This window comes from Chelmon rostratus, chromosome 4 (genome assembly GCF_017976325.1).
Source record: "Chelmon rostratus isolate fCheRos1 chromosome 4, fCheRos1.pri, whole genome shotgun sequence".
Lineage (NCBI taxonomy): Eukaryota > Metazoa > Chordata > Actinopteri > Chaetodontiformes > Chaetodontidae > Chelmon > Chelmon rostratus.
Window position 1 is genome coordinate 19,956,167 of NC_055661.1, and position 21,662 is coordinate 19,977,828.

Consider the following 21,662-nt stretch of genomic DNA (forward strand, 5'->3'; position numbering starts at 1 on the left):
TGCACATTACAAAATAACATCACACAATAATTTGTGTATGCATGCACACATAAAAAAGTTTACCAATCATAAATGCAGTGGCTCTCTCAGATCCAGGCACCATGTTGTGTGGGACCCCAAGGGTGAAGGCCTCGTTGTGGTTCTCATCAGAGTCTTCCTTCCTCCAGATCTTAAACTCCCCAACTGAGCCCCAGCCTGTTGAGAAGCCTATGTGACGCACCTGAGAACAAACAGAACACTTTGGAAATTATCTCTAAAGATAAATGACTGCAACTAGTATAGAAATGTCATAAAGGAGTCAAACCTGTGCAGGGAACTGCCCATTGCCCACTGCCCACTGGAGGATCATTGATTCATTGGATGGATGTAAACCATGGCCAACCTGGAGAGAACAATGCAGACAGGCTTACATTCTTAATCAATAGTGCATCTGTTGTATTGCATCTTTTTGTGTTCTTTGGTGGTACAACTGTTGCCTGAATCGGAACACAAACAGATAGCAGTCAACAGGAAAACATCCCAAAGTTTAGAAAGGAGCTGGTGCCTCTTTTTTTTTTTTTTTTTTTTACTCCCTCATACTGAGCACTAACAATGTCCTTCTGCCAAGTGTCAGCGATGCCAACGTGATTCACTCACCTCCCACACACAAACACAACATACAATCAGACCCACGTAGAGCACATTTCCTCCCTGGTACTAGAGTTTCATTGCGTAATCGCATTAAACCAAAGACCATGCAAGGCCGAGCCCCGCAGCTCATCCAGCCCAAAATGCCACCGCACCCCCCTGCCCCCCAACAAAATAAATGAACGCTATTGGGCAGTAATGCCCAGGCTTTTAACTGCTGCCTTTGGTGAATGGTGCAAGGCTAATGCTGGGACTGGGGAGCAGTGTGCCAGCCAGAGGGTGCCATGCGAGCACCAGGCCATGGATCACTGAGTGTCCCCACTGACATCAGCCCGTTGAGCGTGACCTTACGGGAAGGCACGCCAGTAAAAGTGGCGCCAGTCCTCCTAACACACAGACCCCATGGCCTGCTGAGTCTCTTTCACTCTCTTCTCTTTGTGTCAGGAGCATCCATTTATGATCTGAACACAAATCTGTAGGAGGACATTTCATCATTCTTTGTGCTCATTTGTTCACCTGATCAACAGCTGATCAATTGCTGACAATCTATCACACTAATCCAGTACATATACACATCCAACCACTGACCCACTGGAGCCTGAGTGCTGGAGCTTATATATATATAATGCAATAGATGTTTTCTTCATTTGTATTATTATCATCTCCTTACCTGTACCACACCTCCCTTCCAACTGATCCAGAAGCTGCGGAACTCATCCCAGGAGAGGATGCCTGGCGTGGCAGCGCTGACCAGGGGCTCGCCCATCTTGCCCACGGAGATCCAGGAGCGGGTGTTTTGCCTACCCCCAAGTACGATCTCTAGCATCTCCGCACTGTCGTGTGGGCTGGCAGAGAGGGCAAAATGGGCATCGTTGTGGGTCTTGACTGCCACCTGGAACTGGTTCATCCTGGCTGGCTTCTTGACATACTGATACTCGTACTTGTTAGGGGTGGAAATGTGGATTCTCTCTGTGAATGGAAACATGAAATACACTCAGTCTGTGTACTAGTATAGATATTATGCACAAGTCAATTGAAGAGATGAGAGCACAATTATTAAAAATTATATCAGGAGAGTACATCCGCACTGACCATTAGGACAGAAGAAGACACTGTAGGTGTATTCTCTGGGCAGGCCTTCTGGCTACAAGGAGAGAGAGAGGAACGGCAAAGAGGAAAAGTGGGATAAAAATAAAAATAAAAAGGGTTCTGGCAGATTATCTCAACAAAACTCGAACGTAATGCTGAATAAATGAAATATATGAATGCAAGTCCTCTCTATTTGTCAATATGAGCTCTCTTACCTCCACCTGGACAGTCCTGCGGACATAGTCCAGGCCAATTGGGGTCCTTCTTTCGTCCACATCGTTGCCTGTTTTGCCTGTCTGGAGTCCATCTGAGCAGCAGCTTGGTTCACTGTAGGCAATAGCACGGGCTGTCGGGGCAGCAGAGAACACAATCAGCTTCCCTTCTTTCAGTTATGTCAATAATCAATATAATCAATAATCAACAATATCGCCCCTCTTGGCTGTCTAGAAGCTCTGTAGAATGCTGGCCCGAGCCAATTGCTAGGTCCCAAAAGAACCTGAAGAACGTGCAAAAGGGGCATTGCTCTCCATAGCCACAACAGTTACTGGTTTTACCCACTCAGAGGAAATGTATGTTTGAGTTATGGTCCATTCTACTGTATATGTAGTATGTTTTATAATAAAATGATCATGGCAGGGCTGGGAGATCTGGGGTTGAGATGAAATCTCTCTGCCTAGATCTGCTTGGTAGTTGTGACACTTCAAATGGTTTATTAGCATCATTACAAAGTACTTCTCAGAGGAGCAGATTGTCACTACTGGGTGATAGTGTTTTGACCTTTGCAATCTAGACGCTCTTCCTATTGTACTTCTGAGTCTCTCTTTATGGGGCTGATTTTATAAATATACAGCATACATGTCACAGCGATGTTGACTTTGAAAAAAACATCAAAACATTTGTTTGTGAAGTCAGAAATCACCACTACCTGGATCAGGCCGCATCTTTAATGTCAAATGTGGACATCAACATACGTTACACAGGACAAACATGTCTGTAAGAGGACTCCCAGTTCTCTTGCTGGGGAGCACATTGGAAATGTGGCCCTGTGCCAGTGGCGTCTCTTTGTGTGTGTGTACTGAGAGGGAAACACAAGGGGCCAGGGGACTAGGAGTGGGGCCATGGGGGGCCCATTGACCGCCAGTGACCTGCAAACTCATCAACATGCCACTGAGTGTCACAGCACAGCTCTGGTTGCTCCCCCACTGCCGGCCTGCTTTGTTCTCACATGCGCTCTGGAGGGGACTGCTTGTAACTGTGGGTGGGTGACCAGATCACACACAGCTCAGCTCCTTGGCCAGCAGAGCTCTCTTAAGTCAAAGGCTTGCCTTTTTGTAAGGCATCACACAGAGAGCACTGATGTCATGGCGAAAGGCTGCTGTTTTTGTTGTGCCATGCCACTTAAGAATTCAAATAACACTATTTCCATGATCCAGCACAATCTAATCTGTATTGTTTAGATGAGTATTAAAACTCTGAAGCATATGCTGAAAACAAAGGCTGCGCTGCCTCCTGTCTGATCATGCCACAGGGATTGTGGGACATTAAAACAGCTGATCTTAAATTGTTGCAGTATTTTAATATGACTTTATGTCTTTTTATGCAAATATAAAGCTCCTTTGTCGCTACTTTTTATGAAATAGCAACATGTTTATTTATGAAATATATCATATCTGGTCATCTTACCTGAATTTGCCTGATGACATTATGAAAAATTGTGCATGTCTCTTAATCAAAAGGTCTTTTAGGAACACGATCATGTTAAAATCCTTCCAACCTGCCTAGATAATCATTTAAAATTATGTAATACTAATAGCTGATAGAAAAGTGTATAGTTATAGCTATTAATTTGACTTATTCTTGTACCTGTGATGTTTGCTGACCCCAGCTCAGTGAAAGACAATACAATGGATGTAGGTGTAGCCTCTCCAGGAGCAACACACTTCTTCCTGGTTAGGTGGTGCTTTCCAGGGTGGCCGACAAACTTTATGCCTTTCGGAACTGAGACTTTAACATGAACCTGTGAGAAGAGAGGAGAGAGGAGATGAAGAGAGGAAGAGACAAATCAGAGGCAATTGATCTCCTCTGACAGGCCACAATGACATCATTTCTGCCGGCACGCCCCTCCCTCTTATAGCGTGTTCTCCTCAAAGCTCTGAAAGCAAGGGAGAATTTTTAAATCACATTGTGAATTTTCCATGCTGACTGACTCATGCTTCTCAAGCTCCCCGAAGGATTAAGTTCCACTCATCGTCCAATTTTCACAGAGGGCTCGGTAATGCAGAGGGATCTTTTAACTGTTCTTTATCCACACGCCACAAGTCGTAAATAACTGAGCAGAAAATATAGGAATCACATGTTGCCGGGGTGGACATCAAAGGAAGGGCTACGCTGGTTTGCATATTCACCTAACATGTCATCAGGGCAGCACACGCACAGGCCGTTTTACAGGCTCATCTGCAAACATCATGATGTCATCTGTGTGGAGTGCAGGATGGACCCACTTAAGGCCAAGACAGAGTTTAGAGGGCTATTCAAAGTGAGCACTAAAACATACTTCTGGGCTAATCTCATATCTCCACAATATGCAAAAAATGCTTTCCTTTGGCCACCATTTCCAATCCCTCAGTACCCCCTGGCCTACTTACCTACAGCTACTCCATAATAAGCATCATTTATCACATTGGTTGACGCTAAACTGCTTCCTCTGAATGCAGAAATAATTTAAAAAAGGCCCATCACAGTGGTTTGTATGTTTTAGCCCATCACCTGTGAAGCACATCATGTGTTGATGGATATGTGAAAGAGAGATAAGTCTGTGATAATGGGCTGTATGAAACAATTTTCTTGACTTTCCTACTTTCCAGACAGCCTCTGTTATCTACCAAGTCAACTTTGTTTAGCAGTTAAACCCTTTGTCTGATTTATTCAAATAAATCAGACAAACAAGAACAGTGATTCCTAATGATATGATTAAGTTAACAAGATCAGGATCCTTATAAGCACCAGAAAATGAACAGATTAATGGTTAATCTGCACCCTGGGGTACCTTGAGAATTGGCCAAGGGTGCCTCAAGCTTTATCATTGTTAATTTACTGTAAGCAATGTTTCACCACATTAAAAGCATTCCTATTAACTATGTTAAAAACAACAATAAATATCAAAATCACCGCATCAGAAACTGTTTAGTATGAAGCTAAGAGGCAGCCAATGACATGACAACTCACGGTTACCAGTTGTCATAGCAACACAACACGCTGTCCAACTGGGTTTTTCAGGAGCAGAGCTGTCAGAAAAATAAGTTACCGTCAGAGCAAGTGATGGAAAGATTTGACACGGTGAAAAGAGCTCAAAGAAATGATTCATGGCGTTGATGCATCTCGACCCTTAACACAGTCAGAGACGAACAGCGAAACTAAAACCAGACGCAGCGCTACTTGGCTGACAGTGTAACGAACAGGATTTGGCCGCTTGTGGAAGATGGATATCCATCATTGTCTGGTTCGCTGTGGTATTGCATGTTCCCACCATCATGTAAGTGTGATCTGGCGCTGTCGTCCCTGCAAATGCCCTGAAAACCTGCATGTTTTGAGAAATGGGAGTAATGTAAGAATTTGTAGGTAATGGGCTTAAACTTGCACAACATGAGCATGGCACTTTAAGTATCCCTAAAGAGAAGCAATCCCCTGGCCATGTTCAGAAATATGGCTGAGATGAAGAGTGTGAAGTCTGTGCTGCATGAAGGCGAACGCTGATGAGCCTTGTTTCCTCTCCCTCTGCCCTCTCATTAATCACCTTACCTCAGAGCAGGTCGGCAGGTAGTTGTAGACGGTGAGAGGAACTTTGGTCTGCTCCCCTCTGATTAAGCTGTACGGCAACGTGAAGTCAACGAAGAAGGGCTTGAAGGTACGAAGCTCCGCCCTCTTTGCTAAGCCCAGCCCCTTCTCCTCGGACAGGCCAACAGCTTCCGTCACCCACGTGGTGATGGAATCCGGCACGTCCAATCGCAGCTCGGCCTCCCCGCTTTCGGAGCTGTAAGTGATACATGTTGAGATACAACTTGAGTGGCAAACATAATTGCACAGTTCAGCAAAAAAAAAAAAAAAAAAATTTAGCATCCTTTTCATGTTTTATGTAGTAACACCTGTGTCAACACCACCACCTGCACCAGTGTAACTACAGCAAACACTTTCAAATGGATAGGTGTGAGGTACAGTCAGGTGTTGACCTGATCTGCTTCTTTGAATGAAATGGGCTGAGATCATTACTGGCAACACATATTTAATGTTGGACTTGGCAAACTGTCACAGGGCATAATAAACTTGAAAAACTGCATGTACGCCCTTCCTTTTGATCAAAGTTGCCCAAACTCCACTTTAATAGACTTTTAAGGGAAATCAGAGCTTTGGACTTCACAGGAAATTAGGCAGAGCCGAAGTCCCATCCAAAGGAATCAAGCATATGGAAATCTATGGGCAGTTCATTTATATTGGCTGAAAATGAATGGAAGGAGCTGTTGAGAAAGTGAAAGTCCGTTCCAAGATCGCCCAATTTAAATGAGGCACATTCACACCCAAAGGGGGGAAATGCTGGACGCTGCTGGAGTGATGGAACATCCGTCTTCTCACACACGGACTCCACTCGCACCTTTCCAGCACCCCTTTCCCATCCTTACTTCCCATCTTCCCCTCTTCTTTTGCATACCCATATTCCTGTCCTCACCCTCTGTTCTATCTTACTCTTATCTCCTCTTTCACTGCATGAACTTCTCCCCTTTTGTCTCTTTTGTCTGTCTCATGTTTCCCTGCATGTTTTTGCTCCTCTCTTCTCCCCTACACACTTTTTGACTAAATCCCATGTAAGTACAGACAATCTGGTGCACCTGATATATCTAGCCTCAGGCATGTAACACACACACACACACACACACACACACACACACACACAAATGAAATATTTATATAAAGATTGAAATACCTGACGTTGAGACAGTGCCACACCCAAGTCTCTGGGAAAAATGTACGCCTACGCTTCTCTGCTCTGCAACCAAAACACAAGCTGACATCAATAAAAGGCCTCAGCTGCTCACAATAAAGCAATACCATAATTGGAAAATGAATTATTCTGAATTCCACGCTGACATTCACTAAGTCACGTCATGTGTTTAATGTTCATCACTAGAATGAGAGGTATCCGTGGCATTAAGGAATGCAGGCCTAAAAACGGACAAACTAACAAAACTAATTTGTTTTGTCATGTTTTTCTCTGCGTGTCTATTACTCATTTCAGAGAACTTGTTCAACCCAAGCATGACAAACACTGAAGTGTGTATTGCTAGAATATAACAAGTAATCATTGCTCTCTCATGAGCTTGCTTTTCAGAACAGTGACTGCATATGTATCTGTGTGTGTGGCCCAGTATCAATAACACATCAATAACGTCTGCCATGCAGCATTAAGAGAAGTGGAATAAAGAACGGGGTCATTTTAAAGAGTAACACAGAGATCCTTAATGATTAGCTGTATCTTTGGTGATATTTACTTAACTTTGGTGATTAAATATATTCACTTTTAGCCAACCAATTATAGACTTTCTGAGCTTTTTATAACAGTTTAAAAAACATTTCAAAGAGCCACACCACAGTTGAGAGTGGTTAGCTGATGATATCTTTGACCTCTCAATAGTCGGTCCTTTACCTGGCCGAGGGTCGAGAGTGCATGGCAGCCACTAAGGTGGAGGTGTGCGGCTGGAAGGCGGGGACGGCCTCGTCTGTGTACATGCCTCCACTCTGCCGGTGGTTTAAACTCACCATATCTGTCATCACAACCAGGCCTGTTTCCTGAGATAAACATACAGAGAAATAAAAACGCGTGCTAAGATGACTGCTTTCGTATTGCTGTGTCCTCGCTGTGGGCTCTTTAACCAAGCGTGTGTTCTCACTGTGAAAGCGAAGCGAGCGTCCTTGGTGATGTCCCAGTGCCAGGGGAACACTGAGGAGCGCCTGCGTCTCTTCGATGACAGCCCCGGCCACCAGAAGTGTCCGTCGTCTTTAGGAATGCCGAAAGCATCAGAAACGTCGAAGTCTGCCAGCTCTTTAAACACCTGCACAGAAAAAACATTAATGTGAGCACACAAACACACTTATATAAACACATGCAGCCTAAGTTATAGATATATATCTTGTGAGGTAAGAAAATGATCTGTTTGTAAGGTCAAAAGTCATCACATTTGCATTTAGATTCACTGCTTTAAACTGCATCATTTGAATGCCAGATTTTCTTTTTAGTTATTTTAAGAAAAACAACAGCTGGACAATGAATGAGCTATCGCTGTAAACTCAGGACCAACCTTATCTGGACTGAGCTGGAAGTCGGGCTTTAACAAATACAGGCTCTTATCCACAGTGGCCACACACACACAGGAGCCTTTTTCTCCTCGGACATGCAGGGTCACAGGGTCCCCTGGCATGGACTCATTAGCTGACAGAGAAACAGACACCTGCAAACCGACCGGCACAAGTCAACAGATGATATGCAAAGCATAAAATGAGCATTTCTAAGGACAAGCTTGCACTTTTACAGTTTTTAGACGATAATATTGTGCATTAAACCTCAACAGTTGGCAGTAAGGATGCAGCTAACAATTCTTTTAGCTAATGATTCACTAGCCGATTTATTTTTAAATTCACTGATTGATCATCTAGTTTATAAGAACTGAGAAATCTGTGAAAAATGCAAGGTTGCATTTTTGAGCTGGCTTGTTTGGTCTGACCACCACTCAAAAACCCATCTAATACAAAAGATATACAACAAAGCCTCACATTGATCAGCTGGAACCAGCACAGGCTTTTTAAAACCACATAAACTATAAATCAATCATTAAAGTTGTTTTTAATTTTCTGTCGACCTACCAATCAGTTAATTGACTAAATGTTTCAGCACTAGCTGGCAGTGTTGCCTGACAGTTCCTCAGCAGCAACGTTGGTATCGTATACGTCAGAAGAACATCAGCCCTGCAGCGTCAGACGGCAAGATGAGGAAGGACAGAGTGGAAAACTACAGGCTTTGAAAGGAGGAGGGATGGTGAGAGTCGGCCATAAACTTTCACACGTCAAAGCTATTTCTCAGGAGCGCGCAGTCACAAATTAGGCCCGTTAATCGGTTCCGCTGTCCTCCTTTCACCACTCTGTAACCTGTCATCCTCTCCTGTCATGACCCCACTCATCTGCCTGCAGCCTGCATGGCCTCTGTCTAATCATGCCCTCACAACCCCCTCCTCCAATACACACACACACACACACACACACACACACACACACACACACACACACACACACACAGAGTGTTGTAATGGCATACCAGGGAGCTGTAAATACTTCAGGGAGTTAACTCCACCTAATGCAGGCAGGAACTGGGGAGCTCTCCCAGGCCAACACAGCTGTTTGTTTACAGACATTACACTGTGGACAGAGCTGGTGCATGGATACTCAGGCTCAGGTCCAAAATGTATACACAGGCTGCACCACTTTTCTCCCAGGTTTTTATTAATTGTTACATAATAAAACTATTTTTATAATCACTCATTTGTATCCAACACCAATGTTTTGGGAAGGAAATTACACCCACTTATCATACGTTTAATGTGTGTTAATAGGGTAATAAAGGGTGTTACAGATGAGCCCGTCCATGTGGAGTAAACCAACGGGCTGTACATAGACAATGCAAACCTGGTTCTCAAATGCAGGCTGGATAGGGATCTGCAGACTGTCTGTGACGCCTTCGCCATTTTCCCTCACGTAGTAGACCAGCAGACGGCTGAGGGGTGCCATGCTGTGGCTAACTGGGAAACGCAGATATGACACACAGCTGTCCATCTCGGCCTGAGAGGAGGAGGAGCCTGGAACACCTGGCAGAGTCACAGCAAAGGCGATTCAGTTTTCATGAAGACTAATCTGACGTTAAAGATATCTGTGATGAAGATGCTGGGACACTGTATCACATACATTCGACAAAACAGACAGGAGAAGAGCAGGGGACAGAGGCCTGTGTGACACTTCGTGAGGCGTAATTATGCTCAGATACTTTAACTTCTAGCAAATGGTGCAGAGAATGAAAAAAAGCATAACAGATGTCTTAAAAGGACTGAAGAACGAGTTTTCAACAGGGCTTCTGTACATCTTTAATCTATTAAGAGGATTAAAAACATACTCACCAGAGGCAGACGGAGGCATGTGGGTGGTGTGAATGTTCTTGTCAAAGGTGACTGTAGCCCTTTTTCCTCTGTGCGAGGATGTCAGGTTGGCCGACTGCTGTCCTGATAGCATAATGTTCCCCCTGGATGTCACCTCATAGTGCAGAGTGAAGTTGCAGGGACAGGTGGATTTGAGAGTCACCTCTGCTTCTTGGCCGACCTAAACACACAGAAAGAGCCAAATACGCTGCCGTTACTATGTTACTGATGATATTGTACCATTACGCAAAATTTCAACATTGATGCTGAATAGAACCACATTCAAAGGATTTTGCCTGGAAATTTAGACCACAAAGACCGCAGCACCTACCTTTAGTGGGGCACTGGGGCTCTGAATCTGGATGTGACACCTGCTGGGAGAGTACCAGCTACTGATAGACAGGTAGCTGGGCAGGTACTGGTCTCCTACTGTCTTGCCGTCAATGGATGTCACCTTGGTCTATGCCAAAGAAAAAAGAAACTAAGTTTTCATAAGATTTGCTTAAAATAACCTTCTCACTACTGCTACTAAAGCCACTGACCTCTAGCCAGACATACTGGGCGGCAGTGGGGATGGAGGGGATCTCAAAGGTGGCCTGGCCATCCTTGGAGATCAGTTCGCTGGTGTAGACGTTGTCCTTGGGGGTCAGCTCTGCCTTGACACGCACCCTCACCCCATCAGCCGGGCTCCCGTCAGGGTAGGTCACCTCAATCTACAGGGACGGGGTTGAACAGCAGGAAGGAAGTTTCAAAAGCAGATAATAATAGCAATAATAGCCTAATTAATCTATAGCTGTCAAATAACAAACGTTGTTTTCTTTAGCATGTAGCATGCACTGTGGTTGCGTGTCTACAGTGTCAAATGCAACATTTTGCTGCCTCACCTTCCCTTTGTAAGGCAGACCAGGCTTGAACTGTTTGCGTGTGTCCTTGGAGTATTTGATGTCGATGAGCTGCTTATGGACGGGAGTTGAGTCGTCGAATGTGGTTTGCCTGCTTCCATCTACGCTGGTCACTGATGCCCAAATGCTCACTGAGCCTCTGAAGTGATCAGCTACATCCAAGGGCATCATGTCCTTGACACACAGGCTGAAGTTTGCGGAGCCCTTGATCTGGGAACAGCAGAGGGGTGATATGGTACTGTGACCATGTAAAACATAATTCTAGTGCAAGGGTTTGGATCACCCATAATAATAATCAGGTATGTATGATAATAATAGCATACAGGAGCTTTAACACACAGCATCAGGGAAAAAACAAACTGACCTCCATGGTTTTAATCACAGGATGGCCCATCTCATGCCGATAGTAGCCAACTCCATTCACTGTCATATTCACCGTCAACTTCCCTGCCACTGGTTTCCCAAAGGTGTACCTGCGCAACAGTGACACGTCAGACCTCTACGTCTACGAGGCAGCACGGGTCAGTGAATGTAGCAACGATGAAAAAGCTTGACAAATGTAACAAAAAAAGAGCTACGGGCACCACCGTTTTACGGATGGCGAGCCAAACCGTCTCCCTCCAGACGTGGGAGACTTTTGTTTGATGTATCTTATGCTGAATTTTAAGTGGCTTACCTGGCTCTGACAGTAGCTTGCTCGCAGGAGTTCAGATCACGAATGTAGTGCGGTGGATCGATCACCAGCTCAAACTTGGGCATCACTGTGAGGGAGGTGACAGAATATTACTGTCTGCGTATTACACTGTCTGTGATGCATTAAATGATGTTTTCCTACAACCACACTGCAGAGGTGCGTAATGGAGAGAGTAAAAATGTAAAAAATAAAATAACAAGCACTCCTGATAAACAATGCTATCTCTTGTATGTGCGGCGCCTCACCATATTTCTGCACTTCGAACGACTTGTTATAGGTGTGGCCCTGCACCTCCACAAAGATAAACCACTCTCCAAACACAGGCTGGTCCGACAGCGGGAAGCTCATGTTCACAACGCCTTTAGGATGAGAGACCTAGTTAACATCAGCGCCTGTATGCTTGATAGTGATGAACCATATAGTTCACATACCACCATATACACTCCTCATATAATTAGAGCACATTTCCAAAATGGTAAAAACTTTGTGACTTCAGTAAAAATATTACTTAAAGAAACACTGCAATGAAATTTCAATCTACATGCTGCACAACGATAATGTACAGACATGGCAGAAGACATGGCTCACCACAGCAGATAGATTTTAGACCTTTCCACTGGACCATCCTGGACCCTCTTGGATCCTGAGGGATCAAATTAGAAGTTCAGAAACCAGCTGAAGTGTTGAGCTACTGTACGTTAGTCATTCATTTGCATTTTGTTGTTACACAGTAGCAATGTCATATATTGTAATTGTTGAGTCAGGTCTGACAGTCCTCGAACTGAACTTGACCCAGAGGCCTGGCTCCTGTCTCAGATCACCAAAGTACTTTTACAACTTTTCCTCAGGTGACACATGCTGCAGGTAAGGGAGCAGTAAAAAGAACACACTGATGTGCTTGTCGTTAGCTATAGGTCACGCATGCACTTCCCTAAGCTTCTTATGAAGCAGCAGCTTGTTATGTGCCCTGCAATTGTCTCAAGATCTGGGAAGAGAGACAATAAATGAGCAAGGTCAGTAAGTATGAGAGAGGGAGACACAGTGTGGGGGGACTGACAAAGACAAAAACCAAGAGAAGAGAGGAGGTTCCTTTCATGTTGTTTATCCTTGTACTGTTCCAAAGAGCACCCTGTTATCTAGGTGAGCTGCCCTGACTTCTGCTCTGTAATCTCCGACCAGGCTGGGAGTTAAAATTGCCAGTGTCCCCTGGGTGGTCCCGCCAGCCTCCACTCACCAAAACATACGCCTCAATCTGCAAAGAAATTGAAGAAGAAGAGAAGAAGAAAAAAGAGAGAAAGACAAGCACAAGAAGCGATGAATCAAACTGTAAAGCAGAGAGACGAGCCTATGCCTCTCTTCTTCCCAACGCTTGTCCCCACTCCTTCCTTATCCAACAATCATCCATCTGTGAAAGTGAGTATTGCCTTTTACCAGCAGCAGACCTTTATAGCTGCAAACATCAATAAACCGTCTGTCTGCACAGTTGCACGGTATATTTGGAGCCGCTGCTGACATTCCAAGAGAAATGACTCTAGCTTGGCTTCTGTAAATAGGTAACTGTACATTTCTCTGCACTCACAGGGGGACTAGGTTTCTCCTCTTACTACTAGCAATTAGGGATCGTGCTGAATATTATGCTCTACTGCCAAAGTGACATGGGAAAATGTGAATGTATCTTTCAGATAATGTAAACAGAAATATGGACGTCTTTGACCTAAAACTATTACCCACTTCTTTATTCTTTGTTTGCCTGCAGTGAGTTGTGTCTAATGCGTGCAGTTTTTGGGTGCATGTGCTGGAGCTGTAGTTTCGTTGGATTAAATGTGACATTTGAATTACCTTGTCATTTACTGGCCTCAGGTCAGGTGTGACCGTGTAGACATTAATGAGCACTAAAGGCAGAAAGGGAAAAAACAACATTATAAAACACAGCAGGTTTGCATCCTTTTACCATGAAAACCTTCATGCATATGAACATTATCTTTATTATAGTATTTCTGAAAGTCCTTTTCCGATCAAGAAATCTCTGGCTCATGTCGGGCCAAATACAAAAAACTTTTTGAACAAATTGATTAAATTGAGAGTCTGAATTAATTACATGATTTTAAATGCCATGATACCCAGCAGTAACATGGCAGCATCTTTTGGTTCATCAACCAAGTTTTATTCTATGACAAAACCCAATGAGGGAACCTTTATGTTTGGGTTTGTAGACAGGCTTGTCGGTCTGGATGAAGACAGCCGTGCCCTTGCTCTCCACTGTGACGGTGGTGTAGTTGTGGAAGATGTAGCCTCCTTCTGTGAGGTGACGGTTCCCCCACACCTTCAGATGAGCCTGGCCTCTTAGCCCAGAGGGAACCTGGTGGCAAACACACAAACACACATACATAAACAGACACAAAGAGGATCAGGGCCGGATTCAGGGAAAGTAAATTAGGTCAGTGGGGGAAGGACTGAAATGTTTACTCTAGGCAACTGCACAGAATTTGAAATTATTCACCTTGATTCGGCTTTTAAGCACATTTTCACGGACGAAAAGCAACAGTACAAGACCTACATTTGAACACCAGAGGAAGATGCCAAGCTATAACACAGCACACTACACATGACTGTACTTCACGAGAATGAGGGTGGAGGTTACAGGGAGGGGAGACAGAGAGAGAGAGAGAGAGAGAGAGAGAGACAGAAGGGAAGAATCAAGTTGTGTATACTAGATTGATCTATTCCAGCCTTCGGGGGCGGCGGACCATACATGCACGTCAACAGCTGTTGCATATTATATTGAGGCTGTTACCTTATTCCCAATGAATGAGCAGAGACAGATGTTGCATTACAAATAATGTTAGTGTTGATTTGCATGTTGCCTGAGGAATGTGCACACAACGGACAAGGGGCTCTCACTACTGTGCAGCTGTCACCGCTAAACAGCGCTGGAAAGCAGCATGCACATACTGTAGGACACTGCTGAGGAAACAAACGGAGGCGAACACGCAGTTATAGACTCACCTTTAGTTTGACGGTGCCTTTGTCTAAAATAGAAACAGTGAGATGTGTTAATGTCATGAAATCTGTATGAACATCTGCATAATGCTTTAATCCAGCAGGTGTGAGAGCAACTAGGCTGGGTTTGCCCGGAGGTGATCACCCTGGGTTAGCAGGAAATCCAGCTGCAGCCTGTCTATGTGCCACTGTGAGGTAGAGCTAGCATCATCTATTAATGGTGCTGTCAAACAAAACACACACTGTATACACTCAGTGGCTGGTGGGGTGGGCTGAGCCGATGCCTCCAATCAAAGATAATGTCTATGAAAAGCAAAGTTGGTCAGTAGCGCACAATCAGGCTCTCGTTGTGTGTTCTTCAGTATACCTGTATGTTTTTGCCAGCCTGTGTGATCTCAACATCCTTTGAATAAATCAAACAAAAAGGAGAGGGGGAGGGGGGGGTCTCATTGCTCAACTTGTTAGTGCAAGTGTTCCTTCCAAAAGTGATGCACACTTTGCCAGCGTAACCTTAGCTCCTGAATGTGTTCTCACCGAGCACCGAGCCGTGGCTGTGGGCGACCGTCTGTCCCTTCACCGATAGCTGCACCTGGACGCGTGTCTCCGCTTTCGCATTAAAGATGGTCACGCTCACGCTCTCCTCGACGCCCGCTCGAAACACCGATGGTGCGGCGACCAAATAGCCCCTGAGAGAAGAGCGAGGTGGAGACAGGGGAGACGGAGGGAGGGGAAGGAAAAGGGGTGGGTGGGGGGGGTAAGGAGAGCAGACATTAAGAGTACACGGAGGAGGAGAAAGAGTAGAAGTGGCAAGGAAGAGGGAGAGGTGGTGGCAGGAGAGGGTCAGAGGTCAGAAAACAAAGAGACACAAGGAGGACAGAGGTAAATACATGCTGCATATGGAATAATATGAAGAGCATCACTGCTCCACTGATACCACTTCCCATCCCTGATTCCTGAGTGAATTTAAACACAGCGTTTTCCATTTTCTTCCTGACCCATGCACATGCCCATATACAAAACGAAACATGGAGCAGCCCACATGGATTTGTGCAGCGAGCTCAGGTTTTAACAGCTACCAGGGTACATGGTACCTGTTGGTCAATGAGCTTTCCGCTCTAGTGTTCTCTCTGGGTGGTCTGGCACCTCTGACAGAAGCTTGGCGTCTGTTTTGAAAAATAATGACCGAGATTCCACACAGTCACTCTGACATTTAATTGAGGGAAGGAGCCTGTCACTGAGGTCACAGAGCAAAGGTCAGTCTTTGATGCTTATCAACAGTCAGAGGGGAAAAGAAACCCAATTAAAGTTTTCTTTGGGTGACAGTGTATGCCATCAGGCGCTGAGATACCGCTCAGGTAACAAAGACAGAATAAGACGGTCCTGTGTGACTACGTGGGCAGAGTGTGGTCTGTTAGGGGCTCGTGGAGCAGCCGATAAAAGCGTCCACGCACATGTGGCAGATAATGTCAAACAACGTAAGCCTAAACATCTCAGTGTTTGTTTCAGTGCTGACCCCCTCATTCCAACTCCAATTTCTGAGGCAAACAGGCCGACTCACCCCCTGAAAACTTAACTGAAGATCACACAAATTAGGAGTGAGCAAAGCCTTGAGCACAGACCCAATTGCATGCCTGAGAGAAGGATCAGGTGGTTGGCATTACAGCACTACAGCATTATAGCCGGAGGCAACTGCAGTTCCCGAGAGAGAGAGAGTCATGAGAAAATCCCCTGGAAAATAAGGCTTCGGGAGGAGGAAGATAATACGAGGAAATTGACTCTGTGTGTTTGATCTACAGTGAGTTTAACCAGCTCTTGGATGAGCCCGGATCAGGTGGTGGAGACCACGCTTATTTCAGTCACATGGCTTGATGTACTCAAGTTCTCATTGTTTTTGCCCAACGTTTGTCCTCTGCTGAGAGCTGGTCAGTGCCTGATAAGGATTTGAGTTCCCTTTTGTAGGTGAAGTCTTTCAACAGTCGTTTCCATTTAGTTCAGTCACATGGTTTTATGTTCTTAGCCTTTTTGCCAAAATTTCACCCTCAGCTGAGCGGTTTAATACTTAACACTAGATTTAAGCTCCCTTTTGTGAATCAAGCTTGCATTTGTCTGTAATTTTTGTTAATTCGGTACACAGAGCTGCACTAGAGGACAACCTGGAAGAATTGTTCACAACTCTTTGCTATTAACACAGCTCTCAAGGTCAGGATTCAGCTCCCAAAGCAGCTGACAGCAGGGTGACTGGTGGCTTTAAAGAGTCAAAAGCCAGTTTTACCTCTGGGTCTGGAGGGACGCACGGAATCAAGCAGAAACCTGTGAATTTACCTCTCCAAAAGCTGCACACACCAGCAGTGCGGGCTTTACCTCTCAATAAATCACTTTGTGCAACTGCTCACGAGTCCAATAGCACATCAGTGAATGAAAAACTCTAACAAAACATGTGCTGCGATAGAACAATGTCACGATCTGTAATGACATGAAATCCTCACATGTATTCACCAACAATAAGGCAATAAGCACAGATTGATTACCCAACTAATGTTACAAATTGATGATCAATATGCTTTGCTGCACATCTGTGACTTTAAAAGCCCATGTTGCGATGACCACAGGCCACATGGACTGAATAATCGCTTGCTTTTTCCCGTTCATGAGACACTCAGAGGCTGGATTTGGTGTTTTAGATGTTACCACAGCCGACTGGGAGCATCGGAAATGCTCGCAGCGGCGTTAAAGCACTTCACTACGCTTCAAAGACAACGCATGCGAGCGGAGGCTACTTACTGTCTTTCTTGTGCAGAAGTTCTGCTCACGTTGCAGATGAACAAAGTCCACGAAAGACTCAGAGCTGTCAGAGACAACCGCAACATTTTTGGCGTCAGTAAGCGAGATAATGCTGGATTATCGGCTCTCCCCTCTGAAGGAGGTTGGATCTTGCAACTCTGATGAAAAGTTAAATGAAACTTCAACAGTCTGTGCCTACAGCCCTCCCAGTCTATCTATCCATTGAGGTCGGCTGGCGTGGTAGGTGTGCAGAGCTTCGTCCGGAACCAAAGATCAACTTTTTGTAATCATTCCACTTCGCCAAATCTAGTTTCAAGCAAATCGTGTTTTTTTTCCTTTTAGAGCCCAGAGTACACGGACAGTCCTCTCCCATGTGCCTTCACCCGCCCCGGTTCCGTTCTCTCATATTTCAGCATTACAAATTGTAAGCGTCCTCCCACTTCAGCGAGCAGAAATGTCACTGTAAAGAAATGTTTGACATGTAAAATCCGTGAGACTCCTTGCCTCCCCCCCGATTCTTCCTGGTGATCTCTTTCAAGTCGGAGGATCTCTTTTTTTCCGCTCCTACAGCAGCGAGTCAGGAGGCGATCGGCGTCAGGCTGAGCTTCATTCACTTCAATACCTCCTCTCACTTCTGTGCTGCGAGAGCATGACTAAGCCCAGTGTAAGGAACGGCGCGGAGCCTGCAGCTCGGACCACTAGAAGTTACCTGCACATTTCACATACTTTTAGTCCAGATGACATATCGACAGATCTGCCGGCTCCAGCCAGATCCTTCTGCGTTGGAAAACATCATCAGACTGCCAAGTTGCAAAGCGGTTTAAAAACACAACTCTAAAGACGTGCTTGAAGCAGGATTACAGCAATTTTAGTCACCTATTTTCGTACTTGAGTGCGCTGAAGCCCTCTGCAGATATCTACTGCCCTCAAGTGGCACATGAGCTTAGATGCAGCAAACAAGCCTCAGTTCAAACAAAACAGCAAGAAGTGTTTCTTTTAGGTAGCAAAATTTATTGAAATGCTTTTGAAGTACAGGTGCTCCAGTTGGTTTTCTGAAATACTTCGTACAATACGCCATTAATTTAACATTTAAAACAGTAACAACTTGAGTGACAGCATAACAGTAACTCAGGCACCACATGCAGGGATCTTCTTTCTGAGCTCCGCCTCCCTCAGGTAGAGCATGGCAGACACTTCGTTCAACAACAACCCTGACCCTTGTGTTGAACATGTCATTGAAAAAAAACATACCAGTGTTGGGCATCCTAGAAGGAAGCCTTAAGGCTCAAATCCAATATATAAAAAATGAGTAGAAAGATCACTTAATGACAAAATAGCTTCACTGCTGATGTGTCCTGAAACAAGACTTGAAATCCCTGCAAGCTGCACTGTCCACTGCGTGGAGGGACAGGAACAAACAGACAGTTTCCCAGTGAATACCAACAGAGGATGACATTACTGGTATTACTGATTAACACCTTTGATTTGTCTCAAGAGCAACCGTGAATGATGTTCCCAATAGTGAGGGCTCTCTGTTTCTCAGCCACTATGTTGTGATACAGATTGCAGTAGAGTTTCCCTTGTCCAGGGTCAGCGAAAGCAGCCTTGGAGAAAACAACTTGGTTGTCCTGGTTTACCTCCAGTCCATATGCCTGACAGAGTTGAGCTGCGAGCGACTCGTCCAAGGACAAGAGCTGTGCCAGTCTGTCAAGAGGAAAGCGACAGCTGCGGCTGTTGTATCCGTGGCTGTATATTAGCAGCAGATCTCTACGACATGCCACAAGGTGACGGTGTAGAGCACAGCTCTGCAAGAAGTTCAACCTCTGAGCCAATCGGAGCAAACACACAGGGTTTCGCTCCAGAAAAGCTCTGTTGATGGAAAGAGCGAGTGTGATGGCAGGAGAGCTGCGGAGCCGCTCAGGGAGCTCCATGATGTGCTGTGTGGCACGAGTTGAACCTAGGGGAGACGAGGAAAAAGAAAGCAAGCATGAATGAATCATGTTGCAAGAACACCTTTCAGGTGACCAATCTTTAAAATATCTTTTAAAAGGAGGAATTTTTAATCCGCTGAAAGCAGAAAGAGACTCCAGTTTGCCTGCCTTAGAGTATGAGGTTAACAAAATATCATTGGATCCATGTATCAACAGCCTGCTTGTGCAACAATGGAATATTACATATAATCATATAATTCATATGATGCCTAGACATGCATGCAAATACACGAAAGCAAAAACCTTTTCAAGTATTAAAGCTAATAAACATGTTCACAAACCCAAGTTGTACAGCAGACCAAGAGCCTGGAACTCTTCCTGGTTGGGATGTGGTCCTGTTCCGGTTGCATAGCAATCCAGCAGCCAGCTAAGATTCTCCTGGAGGTGTGTGTCATTAATGCACGGGTCATAGAGCCTCAGGGGCTCACCACAAAGCCGATAAGAGGCATAGATGAGGAAACGCACTGTCTTTTCCAAAATGGCCACACAGTTCAACCCAGACATCCTCTGAATGATCATGTCCTGCTTCACACCACGCAGCCGATCGAAGACAAAGCTGTACACCTGGAAGACAAGTTCAATTTTAATAGTTGATTTTATATATATATAATTCACCAGCCTTCATCCTGGATCTAAAGTTTCACTTTAGTCTCTCTACATAACATATTTATGGAAATTGTATGGTCACTGGTCACTCAAAGTTCTGACAGTTTGTTAGACACTATAACACACTGAACAAGTGTTCTGAAGCTGAACAACTGCAACATTTACTCATTGCTGGGTACATTATATGGTAATTATGAGCCATTTTTGGAACTCTAAATAGGCTCATGGACATGTATGTTGGTTTGGAAGAGGCTGGAACAGTGTGTCACAGTAAAATAAAAGTAAAATTCCCACATATAGAACTAACTTTTTCTTGAACAGACTAAATTAACAATAGTAAAACTGGATAATTGAGGAAATGATGTGTAAATACTACTAACCTCTGTCCAAGGATGTAGATGAGGGGAGGCAGCGATGTCATCAATAAGGTAACTCACAGTTTTCAGCAACACATCAGGTGAACGGAGGTCAGTGGGATTCGTTGAGTCTTTGCCAGCTGCTGGTCTGGAGTACTCTTTGACTGCACGCAAGGGGTCGCCCCTGGGCCGTCGATCTCTTTCCGTGCCTGCTAACATCTCAAAATGATGAAGACGGTTCTGCACCTCACGGTCCCGCAGCTCACGAGCAGGGCACATGGTCTGGCAGGCCCCCCTGGGCACTGTGTCATTCTCTGCTGCCTCTCTCTCCAGCGCTTTGCCTTGGCCTTGCCATTGCTCTTGATTCCTTTGTCTCCACTCTCCTCTTGCTGGTGCATCCCTCCTCTGAGAGTTAGAGCTGGAAACAGGTTGTGTTATTAGCTTAAAATGAAGTCGGATAAGAATAAAAAACATTAATGATACACAAAAACTGCTTCTCCTGTGTAGTGGCCTTCAACGATATCAGACAACCAGCACCTACTGACACATGACCACTCTAATTTTTAATATATATAGTTCTGCTCTGACTGAGTATGGTTACCTTTCCTACTGTAGAGTTACACATTTGATTGTGCTCACACAAAAAAATTTAATAGTTACATTGTGCCAACTTCCTTTATCTCAAGGTTACCCTGAAGTCAAAAGTGTGTTATTATCCTTTTCTTATTAACGTTATTCTATTGGTTTTTGTATTTCATTAATTCACATATCAAATTTTTTTTACATTCCACTTATGCATGTACCACTATCAATCAATCTTTGAGTTAAGTTTGGTTTTAGGTTGGTTTCATTATGCTCATACAAAATTCATGTTAAACGTTAATCCACATCCGTTAATATAACTGAACCGAAAATAGCAAACGATTAATCAGTTGGCTAGGTTATATTTGCGCTTTGTTTTCGTTCGCTGTGTTTATTAAGTATTGCAACAAGGGACTAACACGGCTTCGCTTTACCAATTATTAGCTAGTAGGTTAACTGAACCACACTAACGTAACTTACTAGTTAGCTGTAATCAGCTCTATGTTTGGGTGACTATCCTACCCGGCTAATATCTAGTCATTAGCTAGCTACGACAGTTAGCTAGCTACCAACAGTCGAGCGCGCGAATGGCGTTTCTACTGTCGACAACGTAAGTTACACGAAGCAAATTGTTCAGAAGCATTTAAAAACTTGGCTTAAATGTATTTTTCTCACCAAATGTTTCATATACGTGAAATATAACCCATGCACTTACACGCGACGAGGTGCTCTCCTCCGGTTCATTGGACTCCTTTGAGCAGACGGGTCGTCACTTTGCAACATCAGCCAATAAAAATGTGTCATTA

General features: G+C 44.5%; 2 protein-coding genes across 3 annotated transcripts in view; both read right to left on the reverse strand.

Annotated features, from left to right (window-relative positions):
* cpamd8 (C3 and PZP like alpha-2-macroglobulin domain containing 8) overlaps positions 1-17,763 on the reverse strand; it is a 43,172-nt gene extending 25,409 nt beyond the window's left edge. Inside the window, exons 1-27 of one of the 2 annotated variants that reach the window (XM_041934817.1) lie at positions 17,322-17,763; positions 15,075-15,226; positions 14,547-14,569; positions 13,734-13,899; positions 13,380-13,432; positions 12,775-12,792; positions 12,129-12,183; positions 11,786-11,899; positions 11,523-11,607; positions 11,211-11,319; positions 10,829-11,056; positions 10,487-10,657; positions 10,276-10,404; positions 9,927-10,125; positions 9,442-9,620; positions 8,064-8,213; positions 7,656-7,817; positions 7,412-7,554; positions 6,692-6,754; positions 5,515-5,746; positions 3,580-3,733; positions 1,932-2,062; positions 1,720-1,771; positions 1,569-1,596; positions 1,298-1,472; positions 305-382; positions 64-220 (exon numbers count right to left, since the gene is read on the reverse strand). In XM_041934817.1, the coding sequence (XP_041790751.1) occupies positions 64-220; positions 305-382; positions 1,298-1,472; positions 1,569-1,596; positions 1,720-1,771; positions 1,932-2,062; positions 3,580-3,733; positions 5,515-5,746; positions 6,692-6,754; positions 7,412-7,554; positions 7,656-7,817; positions 8,064-8,213; positions 9,442-9,620; positions 9,927-10,125; positions 10,276-10,404; positions 10,487-10,657; positions 10,829-11,056; positions 11,211-11,319; positions 11,523-11,607; positions 11,786-11,899; positions 12,129-12,183; positions 12,775-12,792; positions 13,380-13,432; positions 13,734-13,899; positions 14,547-14,569; positions 15,075-15,226; positions 17,322-17,407 (3,292 nt within the window). In that variant the 5' untranslated portion in view covers positions 17,408-17,763. Of the gene's footprint in view, positions 1-63; positions 221-304; positions 383-1,297; positions 1,597-1,719; positions 1,772-1,931; positions 2,063-3,579; positions 3,734-5,514; positions 5,747-6,691; positions 6,755-7,411; positions 7,555-7,655; positions 7,818-8,063; positions 8,214-9,441; positions 9,621-9,926; positions 10,126-10,275; positions 10,405-10,486; positions 10,658-10,828; positions 11,057-11,210; positions 11,320-11,522; positions 11,608-11,785; positions 11,900-12,128; positions 12,184-12,774; positions 12,793-13,379; positions 13,433-13,733; positions 13,900-14,546; positions 14,570-15,074; positions 15,227-17,321 lie in introns of both variants that reach the window. The other variant, XM_041934816.1, reaches the window with a different exon arrangement.
* Positions 17,764-18,324: 561 nt separating this feature from the next.
* Positions 18,325-21,616, reverse strand: sac3d1 (SAC3 domain containing 1). Its single transcript, XM_041935881.1, has 4 exons — positions 21,572-21,616; positions 20,299-20,692; positions 19,594-19,876; positions 18,325-19,278 (listed from the first exon to the last, which is right to left on the reverse strand). Exons 1-4 carry the CDS (start codon positions 21,598-21,600, stop codon positions 18,812-18,814), a joined length of 1,173 nt encoding a protein of 390 aa, XP_041791815.1. The 5' UTR covers positions 21,601-21,616; the 3' UTR covers positions 18,325-18,811.
* Between the last annotated feature and the right edge of the window lie 46 nt (positions 21,617-21,662).